Genomic DNA, 12,228 nt, shown 5'->3' with positions numbered 1-12,228 from the left:
CCAAAATGCTGTTTTTCAATTAGTTTGATTTTTCAAATGAGTGTAGCTCCGTTATTGCAATAGTTATCAATAAGTGCTAATATAGAAATTTGTAGCAAATTTCATGCTCTACAAGATTGCATTAGGAGATTTGTCCTTAAAGGCCTCCTCAAGAAGTTACAGCTTAGAAAGTGACAGAATGTACCAAAATGCTGTTTTTCAACTAGTTTGATTTTTCAAGTGAGTGTAGCTCCGTTATTGCAGGAGTTATCAACTTCTTGCTCTACAAGATTGCATTTAGGTATTTTGTTCAGACAGGACAGATGCTCCAAGGGGCTGTTTTTCAGCTAGTTTGATTTTTCAAGTAAACGTAGTTCCGTTATTTGATATTTGAAGAGCTATCAAAAAGTGTTAATAAAAAAAGTGGTGGAAATATTCTTTGAAAAATTATTCAACAATAATTTGACCAAAAATATTATAGTAATTTCGACCGAGGGCATTATAAAAAATAATGCCCTCACCTGAAGTGTGAATTTTGAAATATTATGAAAAATAACGCCCTAGTGCATTATTTCTCAAATAATTGTCTTTAATAGGTGTCATTATTGATGAAATATTAGCCCTGTCGGATATTAAAGTATTATATTTCCCTGTTTTGTTATAGTTAATGTAAATGTCAAAACTAGGAAAATGAGAAGAAAGCATATGGAGTATTTGGTGTCAAAAAATTGTTTTTCATGTAGTAAACAAAATTACATGTGTATTTGAATTGTTTTTATACTCTCTAAAACAAAGTAAAAAAGTTAGAATAATCCAACTAATTAAAAGACAAAAACCTCAGCATAAAAACTAGAAATTTGTAACGATTATTTAAAAATTAACAAATTCAAAGAAGTAAGACCCTATTATAACGATTTGACGGGCTTTTAATAGCTCGAAATTAATTATTGTGAACATAATGACAACTTTAACAATGCATGCCTTAAATGCGTCGAACATCAAAGAGTTTGGAAATGCGAACACAATGACGGTTATTAATTTCAACTGGAAATGTTAAATTTGAATTCCTTTCAGACGTCGGAGCATGTAAATGCGCGACAAATATGATTCTCTCATTGTTGTATTTGACTTTGTTATTAAACTACGCGAATTAATCCCCCCCCTCCTCCGACCTTTTTCTTACCTATTGTCTAACAATATAATTTGTATATAACTTGCAATAAACTTTCGTCATTACAGGAAAACGTCAAGACAGCCCCTAAAGGGAGTTTGTCAAAAGCGAAATTTCCAAGTGCATGTAATTAACGAATACTTGTTTCTCTCTTTAACCCCATTAAAACGTTTTCGTTATAAACTACATCAGGTAAACTCACTTTGTACCGCTCTGAGCAATTTTAATGATTTAATCCGGGAATAGGATAGGGCTGTCCTATTAAACTCTTCCTCTATGTTACAATCTGTTTGTGGCACCAGACTTTAATAACCCTATCATTACCAGGCTGACGTTCCTGCTTTGTGTACACACCCCCTCTTTTGCGTAGACGACCTTTAATCATATAAATAAATCTAATCGAAACTGTCCTCTTGATGAACGACACTTTGATGTGTTGTTACAGTTTCAAAATTCAACAATGTCCAAGCAAAAATCATATTTTGTTTCACCCTGTAAGTAACTTATCATTTGATAAGCTCCTAAATTTAGTTAAAATTTAGGTTAGTAAGAACACCATCTGCTTAAAACACCCAACTGGTTCTTTATTTAGACCTAATTAACTAAAAAACGAACCATTTATATTCGGTTCCAGCATTGGTATATTTGGAAGTAAATTGTGTTTTTTTTAACACTATAATGCTAACTGCCAGCTATTTACGTCCGTAAAGGTCACATAATTTGTATATCACTCTATTAACATACAATATTTAGATCAAACATACCACATATTGGGTGATAATTAATTGGAAAAATGTTTTTTATTTCAAAAGTAAGTAGTACTTGATTGCATTGAACTAGAAAGTAAAGCTTCTCATGTATCCGGAATTATGTGTGTTTCTAGCAGTTCAAATTTTGACACTGTTTTTTTAACTGACTATACTCGATTTTTTAGTATTATTTTAGACTATTGGATAGGAAATTTAATGAGGATTCCAAAAATGTGCTTAAAACTGTCATTTTCACACCACAAATGGGTTTTACAGGCGATTTTGTCCTTGACTGTCCTTTCAAACTGTGTTTCTAGCAGTTCAAGTTTTGACACTATTTTTCTAACTGACTGTACTCAATTTGGTAGTGTTTTTTTAGGTTAGTAGATAGGAAATTTAATGAGGATTCCAAAAATGTGCTTAAAACTGTCATTTTATCACTCCAAGTGAGTTTAACAGACGATTTTGTCGCTGACTGTGTTTTCAAACTTTGGCAGCACTTTTCTCCCTGACTGTACCGAATTTAGTGATATTTTTTTAGGCTATTGGATAGGAAATTTAATAAGGATTCCAAAAATGTGCTTAAAACTGTCATTTTCACACCACAAATGGGTTTTACAGGCGATTTTATCCTTTACTGTCTTTTCAAACTGTGTTTCTAGCAGTTCAAATTTTGACACTGTTTTTCTAACTGACTATACTCGATTTTTTAGTGTCTTTTTAGACTATTGGATAGGAAATTTAATAAGGATTCCAAAAATGTGCTTAAAACTGTCATTTTCACACCACAAATGAGTTTTACAGGCGATTTTGTCCTTGACTGTCCTTTCAAACTGTGTTTCTGTTAGTTCAAACTTTGACACTGTTTTTCTCTCTGACTGTACTCAATTTGGTAGTGTTTTTTTAGGTTAGTAGATAGGAAATTTAATGAGGATTCCAAAAATGTGCTTAAAACTGTCATTTTCACACCACAAATGGGTTTTACAGACGATTTTGTCCTTGACTGTCCTTTCAAACTGTGTTTCTAGCAGTTCAAACTTTGACACTGTTTTTCTCTCTGACTGTACTTAATTTGGTAGTGTTTTTTTAGGTTAGTAGATAGGAAATTTAATGAGGATTCCAAAAATGTGCTTAAAACTGTCATTTTCTCACTCCAAGTGAGTTTAACAGACGATTTTGTCGCTGACTGTGTTTTCAAACTTTGGCAGCACTTTTCTCCCTGACTGTACAGAATTTAGTGATATTTTTTTAGGCTATTGGATAGGAAATTTAATGAGGATTCCAAAAATGTGCTTAAAACTGTCATTTTCACACCACAATTGGGTTTTACAGGCGATTTTGTCTTTGACTGTCCTTTCAAACTGTGTTTCTAGCAGTTCAAGTTTTGACACTATTTTTCTAACTGACTGTACTCAATTTGGTAGTGTTTTTTTAGGTTAGTAGATAGGAAATTTAATGAGGATTCCAAAAATGTGCTTAAAACTGTCATTTTCACACCACAAAAATGGGTTTTACAGGCGATTTTGTCCTTGACTGTCCTTTCAAACTATGTTTCTGTTAGTTCAAATTTTGACAATTTTTTTCTCTCTGACTGTACTCAATTTGTAGTGATTTTTTAGGTTAGTGGATAGTAAATTTAATGAGGATTCCAAAAATGTGCTTAAAACTGTCATTTTCTCATTCCAAGTGGGTTTTACAGGCGATTTTGTCCTTGACTGTCCTTTCAAACTGTGTTTCTAACAATTCAAACTTTGACACCATTTTTCACCATGACTGTACCGATATGTTTTTTGTTTTTTTTTTGGCTATTGAATAGGAAATTTAATGAGGATTCCAAAAATGTACTTAAATCAAACATTTTCTTACTAGAAGTGGGTTTCACCAGCGATTTTGTCCCTGACTGTCCTTCCAAACTGTGTTTCTTTTAGTTCAAAATTTGACACTGCTTTTCTCCCAGACTGTACCACATTTTATACGGTTTTTCCAAGTAACTGAATAGGAAATTTAACGAGGATTACAAAAATGTGCTTAAAACTGTCATTTTCTCATTTCAAGTGGGTTTTACAGGCGATTTTGTCTCTGACTGTCCTTTCAAACTGTGTTTCTGGCAGTTCAAACTTTGATACTGTTTTTCTAATTGACTATACTCGATTTTTTAGTGTTTTTTTAGGTTAGTAGATAGGAAACTTGATAAGGATTCCAAAAATGTGGATAAAACTGTCATTTTCTCACTCCAAGTGAGTTTAACAGACGATTTTGTCGCTGACTGTCTTTTCAAACTGTGTTTCTGGCAGCTCAAACCAAGCTTTAACCGGTTGTGCGTCAGTGGGAAATAGGAAACGAAAAACTTGTTTGTCAATGATTTATTAAGAATAAATAACTAATTTACTAACAAACCTTAAATATTATGTTTTTACACTGCCATATATGTGATGTCCTGAAATTAAAAAAAAATACAAAACCTAAAATCACAAACTTCAATGGATTCTTACCGGCAAAACTCAAGAAAACCGGTAGGAATATTAAACCGTGGATGGCTCCTATCAGTACAATTCCCAGGTACATTCGAAAATAGAAAATTTGGAAAATTTGAGAGCTTGAAAAGGCCAAAACCATTATTCCAAAGAATTTCGTTAACGTAATACCAGACACGATCTGAAAGTTATATCATCACAGTAAATTAACAACTTGAATAGGAAAATACACTTACAGAACTTCCCATATTCCCTAAAGCGTCAGTTGCCCTTCCTAGGGAGGTTTTTTCAGATGAAAACACGTAGGAATGTACTAAATGTCCGCAAAACTCTACAGCAATCCCAACACTCTAAAAAACAACTTCCGCACTAGAATTAGATTAGAATGGGCTTGATTTATACCAACCATTATTAGATTCACTAAAGACACCGCGTTCAAGGAAATATTCCAAACGTACATCATCCCGAGCATGTGCAAAATAATCATGGAAACCGTCATCAGGATTACAATGGCTGCGAACAAGTCCAGTCCGGTTAGAATGAAAGTCACTCCGAAAACCAGTAGAAGGGAATACGTAATACTCTCCACAAAGTCAGTCCATATAGTTAAGTATTGTTCGTAGTACACATAGAACACACTGGAATATCAATGGTAATTAAAATTCACTAATGGGCATATCCCACATACCATAAATTTTTGTTTTAATGACTGGAATCGAAAAAATTGGGTTAAAAAACTAATTTTTCATATTCTTAAAGAAAAAAACATGGTCGTAAATGTTGCTACATTAGTTTGAACTTGTCCATTAAATTTAAAAGATCTGTTTTGGCGCGCATGTGACGTACGTAATTCTGGGCGATTTTATTGGCTGTTGCACGCCAACTGTTTCACTTCTTGTCGCTGATTGGTTGATAGTGTAGTACGTCATCGGCGGCGGGCGTTTTAAACATGAGATTAATGTAGTTTTTATCATCATTTTTTTTCTATTTAGACTTAATATTTGTGAAAACAAAAAAATACGTGTATAATATTTTCAATCCGTCTTTGTAAATATAAAATAAAAAAAAATTGTGGGACAGGCCCATTGGGCTGATACAAACCTGTAAGGAAATATTTCGACACCCTCCTGGTTCAAAATGGCGGTCAAGTTTTTTGCAATGTATCTGGCATATTTTAAGGCTGCAATGTAGTCCTTGGATGATTTAAGGACAGTATGGTAGGACATGGTACTGGACGCGGCCACCTTAGTACTACCAGAATGGTCAGTTGTAAAGGAAATACCCTGGAATTTTATTAGTAAAGTAGAAAACTTTAAGTTCATGACTAACCTGATAATAAGAAGCATGTCCTCCTTTAGCACACGTGGAATCCGGATTGTCCATCAAAAAATACGGCAGGTACTTCAGGTAGTAATCGGATTTGTCCATGTTAACTGTAGCTAAATCGCATGATGCGCATTGTTTGTTAGTGTAAGTATGAGGACAAAATGACGAGTTGGTCTCAAAGTACTTGCAGCACTTTGTAGTGTCTCCCCAATCAGAAAAATCATCCAACCAGGAGTTTGACTGCGTTGAGATGTAAGTCCTAAATATTTTTGTCTATAGACTAGTCTGAAAAGCTAACAGGAAGCTTACATACACATTTTCTGACTGGGCTGCCAAATATAATTTGGTGATTATGGAGTCTTCAGCACAACCCACCCCACTGCACACCTTGTTTCTGATTGTTTGGTTGGAAAAATCCACGTAACCGTTAGTAATCCAGTAAACCGGAGGACCAGTCCCTAGCAGTTTGTTTAAGTACTAAAAATCCACATTAGAAAGATGCAAATTTGATTAATCAAACTAACCCGAAAATATTTAAGCACATGACTGTCCTGTGGCATGGACAGTTCTTGTTCCAAACCTAATTCTACCGAAGGAGCAATCAGGATACAAGCACAAGTCGAAATAAGGAAGATTATCATCACGATCACTCTAACTGACAACCTTTAAAGCCAAATCATAAACATTTTGGCAACACTGCAAAGACAAACTTACTTCATGATAAGTGGTGTAAACTTTTCTTTCCAGAATGTGTGTATCACTGGAGGTTTTTTAGATTTTTCTGCGTCCAGTTTAATACAAACCAAGACATCCAAACGGTTTGCCTGTCAAATATGATAATCGTAATAAATAAGTTTGTGGGTGGAAGAGCATAACATACATCATATCGTTTTTGATCTAACGCAAGCAATGCTAGAAATGCTGTAGTCTGGAAAACAAAATCGAAAACTACAGCCAAGGTGGCGTAGACAGCAAACGTCTGTACAGCAGGCATTGAAGATAAAGAACCTGGAATAAAAATAGATGCTAGAAAAAAAATGTTCAACGTTTAGATTCTATGTCAACGACATCTTCAGGGCATGATTGTTCTAGACAAAACGTTGACAGTAGAGTTGAAAATTAGAAAACCTTAATAAAAAGCATGAAAAGAACCTTCAGTCAGAAGATTCTTTGCCTATATTGTTTTGGTTTAATAGTATATTATAAACCTAGGGACTAAAGTGGTTCCCGTAGTAGGGAGGGCTACAATTCGCTAAGGGATTAAAAGACACTTTAGTCACGAGGTTTATATACTATTTTATGCACTTTAGAATGCGAGAAACTAAAAATAAAATAAAAATTACAAAACTAACAGTGGTTACAACGGTACTCTCGTATTACTGATAGTTGTTATTGATTGTTGTTGGCATGGTGGATTCACTTAAAATTTATTGTGCCCTGGAAGTGTTGCTATGGCACAAAACAAATGTCAATCAGTTGTTATCAAACGGTGAGTCCAGAAAAATCGTATGTTTTGAAAATGAACATTGAAGAAGCTGCCCAAGAGGCCATCGTGAGCCTTCTTCCAGAAAAATCTCGCGAGGCTTACAAAAAACAGTTTCTTGTTTACCAAAAGTGGTGCGTTGAACAGAATGCAGAGAATTTTACGGATGAAAAGGTACTCCTGGCTTACTTCCTGCAGAAGTCTAAGAAGCTCAAGGCATCTTCTCTATGGAGCCAATATTCCATGATCAAAGCCACGATAATATCTGAAGCAAACGTCGACATCAGCAAATACAGTAAACTCCAGGCATTTCTAAAGAGACAGAATGACCATTATAAGCCGAAGAAGTCCAAGACACTGGATTTCGACCATATAAGAGATTTTCTTCAAAATGCTCCAGATGAACAATATCTAGCCCAAAAGGTAAGATTATTTTCTTTACTTTGAATATTTTCCTGATAGTACTACTAAAAATAACACCATTGATTATTTTTGTCTACAAAACTACAAAATGTACTGACAGGAGACAATTTTGTTGCAGGTGGTGCTGATTATGGGAGTCGCTGGAGCATGTCGAGGAAAGGGAGCTCTGCCAGCTAGACTGCAACGATGTCTCGGATCATAAAAGCTTTTTTCTGGTAAATCTACGGGGTACAAAATCAGGAAAGGATCGCTTATTTGTGATAAAAACGTCTGGCGAAAACTCTACGAATGTAGTGGAATTAGTGAGAAAGTATATTGGTCTAAGGCCACCCACAAAGCATATACGATTTTTTGTGTCTTACAAAAATGGGAAATGCATGACTCAGCCCATAGGAAAAAATACATTTGGACAGCTACCAAGGAGAATTGCTGGCTACTTGAGACTACCAAACGCAAACCTATATACTGGGCATTGTTTTCGCAGATCATCAGCTCCTTTACTTGCCGACTCTGGATCAACCATAGATGTGTTGAAAAGACATGGTGGCTGGAAAAGCAGTTCTGTTGCTGAAGGTTATGTTGAAAATTCATTGTATCAAAAGAAGAATGTTGCCGATCAAATATTCACCAATGTCTTCTTCGATGTTGATATGGCATCAGCATCAACCATAGAAAGATCAATTTCAGAAAATGAGACAACGGCAACGGCGACTGCTACGTATGTGCAGAATATGTTTACTACTAAAAATGTTGCTTCCAGTTGTCCACCCTTCGTTAGCCTTGCAAACTGCACCAAAGTCAATATAAATGTAAATATATATAATAAGAACTAGATTTAAGTTATGTTTATGTTAATTATCCTTTTTCGTCCTTACACTTTAACAAATAAATAAAATTTCAATAAAATCATTGTTTAATTTGAAAGAATTTACTTTAAATCCCCCAGGGATTAAAATTACCTTTAATCCCTGCGGGATTAAAAGTGTTTCTTTTATCCCTCAAAAGTGCACTTTTAATCCCTAAAGTGCATAAACCATTTTATTAAACCACAATTCTGACTTTCCTTAACAGGTCCTATATAAAACAATTTAAACTTTCACATACTTACCAATAGCAAAACAGAAAATCTCCGATAAACTGGTAAGCAACATACTGGGACCGACTTTTCCAAATGTTTCCCCAACTGAATCTTCTACGGATTCCCTAAAATTTCTAAAAAATCAAATTGATTACTAGTTCAGCCGTATATGTTTGACATTTACTTTTCTCTCCTCTGATGGGCTTGCACTAGAATAAAAATATTGTCCACGCCCACTGCCAGCACCAGAAATGGTATTACTTCTAAAGTCAACATGGTCGTGGTAATACCACAGTAAGAACAAAGTCCTATTGATGACGACACTGATGATAATACGATGATTATTCCTCCTGTACCTAACATCAGTTTGGTTTCTAGCTGAAGTTATGATTTAGTTAGTTACCAGGTATTGGTGGATTTAGGTTTGGTTTACCAAAATTTGTTTAATAGCTACAATCTTCCCTAAAGAAATGGCAATATAACCAAACATCACCAAGTAACTGGCTATAACAGTGACCATCTCTGAACTTGACAGTCTTTTTATTTCATCTTGAATTGACCTTTCAGCGTTGTAGGCCAGGTCCAAATAACTGGGTTTGGCATCAGAAGTATCCCACTCTTTCATAAATTCTACAAATCTGTTAAATCTGACTTAAGTATGAATTTTCAGTTAAGTAGGAAATTTAGTACGCTTGTTCCCATGCCAAGGCTCCTTTCAAGTCATCCTGGTTGACACTGTTCGCAACAATAAAGGTTAAGGTTACCCCCACCGCGTCCAAATGGTCTGTTTGTGTAGCCCCTCCCATGGCTACTCCAGGTATGACAGGACCACCATAAGGTGCCAGACAGTTTATACCCGTTGGAGCCCTTAAAGTAAATAGCTAGGTCATTAAAATTTGCTTTTTTTTGATGTTCTTACTGAAGACATCCAATAATTTTTTCCGTACTGCTCTGCAGATCTTCTTTGAAAGTATCAATGTCGTTGTTGAACAACCCTAACAGTGATATAACAGTACACTCATCCACTGATTTTTCACCGTAAAATGGGGTTCTGAGCGGGGAATAGCAGATATCCTTCAGTGCGACAGTTTCACCTTCCACTTCTACAGTTATCTAGAAAAAACCATGGTCGCACTTGCAAAACCTTTTGCTTCACACTTACATTTTCTATCTGTTTTTGTAACTTAAAAACTTCTTCCAAAAAAGTGGTGTTGAATGCCGGTCCTAAAATGATATCACCACCATAAGTAGAACTAAAATAAAACTGAACCACACCTTCTTAACCTATTTTTATCCCTTTAGTAGAAAACTTACAGAACTCATAGCAACCGTTTTAATGAAAACCTGATTGGTTCGGTAGAATGGACTGAAATTAGTGTCGAAGAAGTCTTTTTCCTTTCTGCTTCTACTTGATGGTGATGCCCATAATTCGATAGGGTCTGTAGTGACTTTCAGTAAGTAAATGCCACTAGAAGCTGCCCCCGCCACTACAGTACAGGTCAAAAGGACGTAAGGCCATCTTTTTGCCATAACTTTAATATGGAAAAAAAAAATTAAAATCCAGCTTTTAATTTAAAAAATTGTACTTACTAGTGCCCCACGTTTTGAAAAATTCATAAAGAAAATTATGGATCTTTTTTGATACTCCTGCAAATACTTCACAACTTAACCCTTGAATGCAACTGATAGAGAAACTTACCAGTTACAGGCAATTTTATGAAATGATTGACTGCCAAGGCTACTAAAAACCCTAAACTTCCTACAGCAAACAAACCAACTGAGATGTAGATGGAGTACTTGTTTAATTTCCAAAAAAGTATGTTGTCGTTCGTGATACTGGAATAAGGATTAGAAGGGCAGTTTACCGGACAGTCTGAACAACCACAAGAAGAAGAATTTTCCTAGAAATTAAGTAGAAAATATATAAAAGTGTCTTAAGAGTGGTTTATATTTACGTAAGCTTCACTGCAAGCCGGAACATCAAAACTTAAGGGACTGTCATAGTCTGAACTGAATTCAAACGTGATTTTGAAGGGCGCGAAAGGGTTCTGGTCTGGATCGTTCATGTACTCGAACCACCTGAATATCCACAATAATTAATTTTATTAAATAAATGAATTAATTAATTACCTTTTCGGTGTGCACCAAATAGAACCATAATTCCCACAAGCACTTTGTAGTACTGGCTCACCTGTACTTGGCAGTGAAACATCTTTACAAGAATTGTAAATATTGGTCAAGGTTTCGTTATTTGTGTACAAATTGACGGAAGAAGCATAACCTGAAAATAACATGACAAAATATTTATACAGGTGTGGTAAATCCAAAACCGCGTAACGGACAGAGAAACGTACATTATTGCATGCGCGGGACTAAGACAGAAAATGAAAAAAATATCAAGTAGGCCATATTTTCAGCGCGCTGTTGCCAAACGCCGTAAGTAAGTTTGTCGAGGGTATTGAATACTTACGGCCTACTTGATATTTTTTTCGTTTTCTGTCTTAGTCCCGCGCATGCAATAATGTACGTTTCTCTGTCCGTTACGCGGTTTTCCTATGGTCGGTTTTGGATTGTATAAGGGTTTTGTTAATAAAGTTCTGTTAGGTGTATTAACACTAAACTGGCCAACTTAGTCATATGGTTTCTTTACTGCACAGTGAGTTTCTGACTGACGTTTTTATTGGCCAAAAAAAACAGCAAGCTAAAAGCTGCTTTTTTGACCAATCACAAACTACCAAGAAGTAAAGATTAACAGCACTTTTCTATAATAGTCAACATACTTTGGTTTGTACTTGAATCCACTGCTTTATTATAACTTTCAGTCATATATTTTTGCAAAGGACTGCAGGAAAACATACAAAAGAATTTCTGGATGTTTTTCACGCACGTAGGGCATCTGGCAAAAGGTGCTGAGTTCTGGAAACCATCCAGTGTGGCTTGTATTTGGTCAACATCACAACATAGTTTCGGATCTACATTGTACAAGTTTTAGTCACAATTAAAAATTCCCAATACACAACTTACTTGAACTGTTCTCGTACAGAAAAGGACAATAACTTCTAAGTTGATCGTTGATGTCGTTTATGGTGGAATTGGTAATATCCAAAGCCTCAGGATCTGTTTCTTCAACGCAATTTTGCCCGTGACCTTTTGAGTCATAGTGACATATGTGCAGAAAACTACACTTTGGTTCCAAATCTTCCGCTCGTAAACTTTGACATTGAACAAACCAGAAAATTAAGCACAGGACCAAAGCTGAAAATTCGTTTTTACGTATGTTGCAGATGGCTTATTTACAAACGTTTCTCACCATTCATATTTTTTTAATTCAATCAAAACGCACAGATTTTAAACTGAATGTGATATTTACAGAATTCTACTCTCGTCATTTTATCTTTTAGGAACACCTGCAACTTATCAGTGTCGCAAGTGAAGGGTCCTGACTAATCGAATATATTTCGTTAACTTTAATTGTGTAGTGTAGATAAATTCGGTCAATTTTTATTAATCAGCCAAAACGATTTAGGCCCAGTACTTTCAGTTCA

General features: G+C 35.3%; 2 protein-coding genes across 3 annotated transcripts; one reads left to right on the top strand and one right to left on the bottom strand.

Moving 5' to 3' along the window:
• Positions 1–4,247: 4,247 nt before the first annotated feature.
• LOC145729019 (NPC intracellular cholesterol transporter 1 homolog 1b-like) lies at positions 4,248–12,133 on the bottom strand. Of its 2 annotated transcripts, none has more exons than XM_081979626.1 (24): positions 11,994–12,133; positions 11,708–11,938; positions 11,464–11,655; positions 10,814–10,964; positions 10,639–10,762; positions 10,383–10,584; positions 10,274–10,339; positions 9,998–10,215; positions 9,846–9,947; positions 9,603–9,796; positions 9,374–9,550; positions 9,117–9,321; positions 8,868–9,061; positions 8,714–8,817; positions 6,580–6,707; positions 6,414–6,523; positions 6,224–6,362; positions 6,013–6,176; positions 5,703–5,958; positions 5,475–5,656; positions 4,780–5,011; positions 4,610–4,723; positions 4,392–4,554; positions 4,248–4,336 (listed from the first exon to the last, which is right to left on the bottom strand). In XM_081979626.1, exons 1-24 carry the CDS (start codon positions 11,998–12,000, stop codon positions 4,305–4,307), a joined length of 3,687 nt encoding a protein of 1,228 aa, XP_081835752.1. In that variant the 5' UTR covers positions 12,001–12,133; the 3' UTR covers positions 4,248–4,304. The 2 variants fall into 2 exon arrangements, with proteins under 2 accessions (XP_081835752.1, XP_081835753.1); XM_081979627.1 differs by having other exon boundaries at positions 10,274–10,330.
• Positions 6,722–8,511, top strand: LOC145729021 (uncharacterized). The gene is made up of 2 exons (XM_081979630.1): positions 6,722–7,605; positions 7,724–8,511. Exons 1-2 carry the CDS (start codon positions 7,165–7,167, stop codon positions 7,805–7,807), a joined length of 525 nt encoding a protein of 174 aa, XP_081835756.1. The 5' UTR covers positions 6,722–7,164; the 3' UTR covers positions 7,808–8,511.
• Positions 12,134–12,228: the final 95 nt, after the last annotated feature.

The sequence above is a fragment of the Ips typographus genome, linkage group LG5 (assembly GCF_016097725.1).
Source record: "Ips typographus isolate SLU linkage group LG5, UJ_Ityp_2.0, whole genome shotgun sequence".
NCBI lineage: Eukaryota > Metazoa > Arthropoda > Insecta > Coleoptera > Curculionidae > Ips > Ips typographus.
The sequence above is the reverse complement of the archived record's forward strand: the minus strand, read 5'-3'. Positions and strand labels throughout refer to the sequence as shown.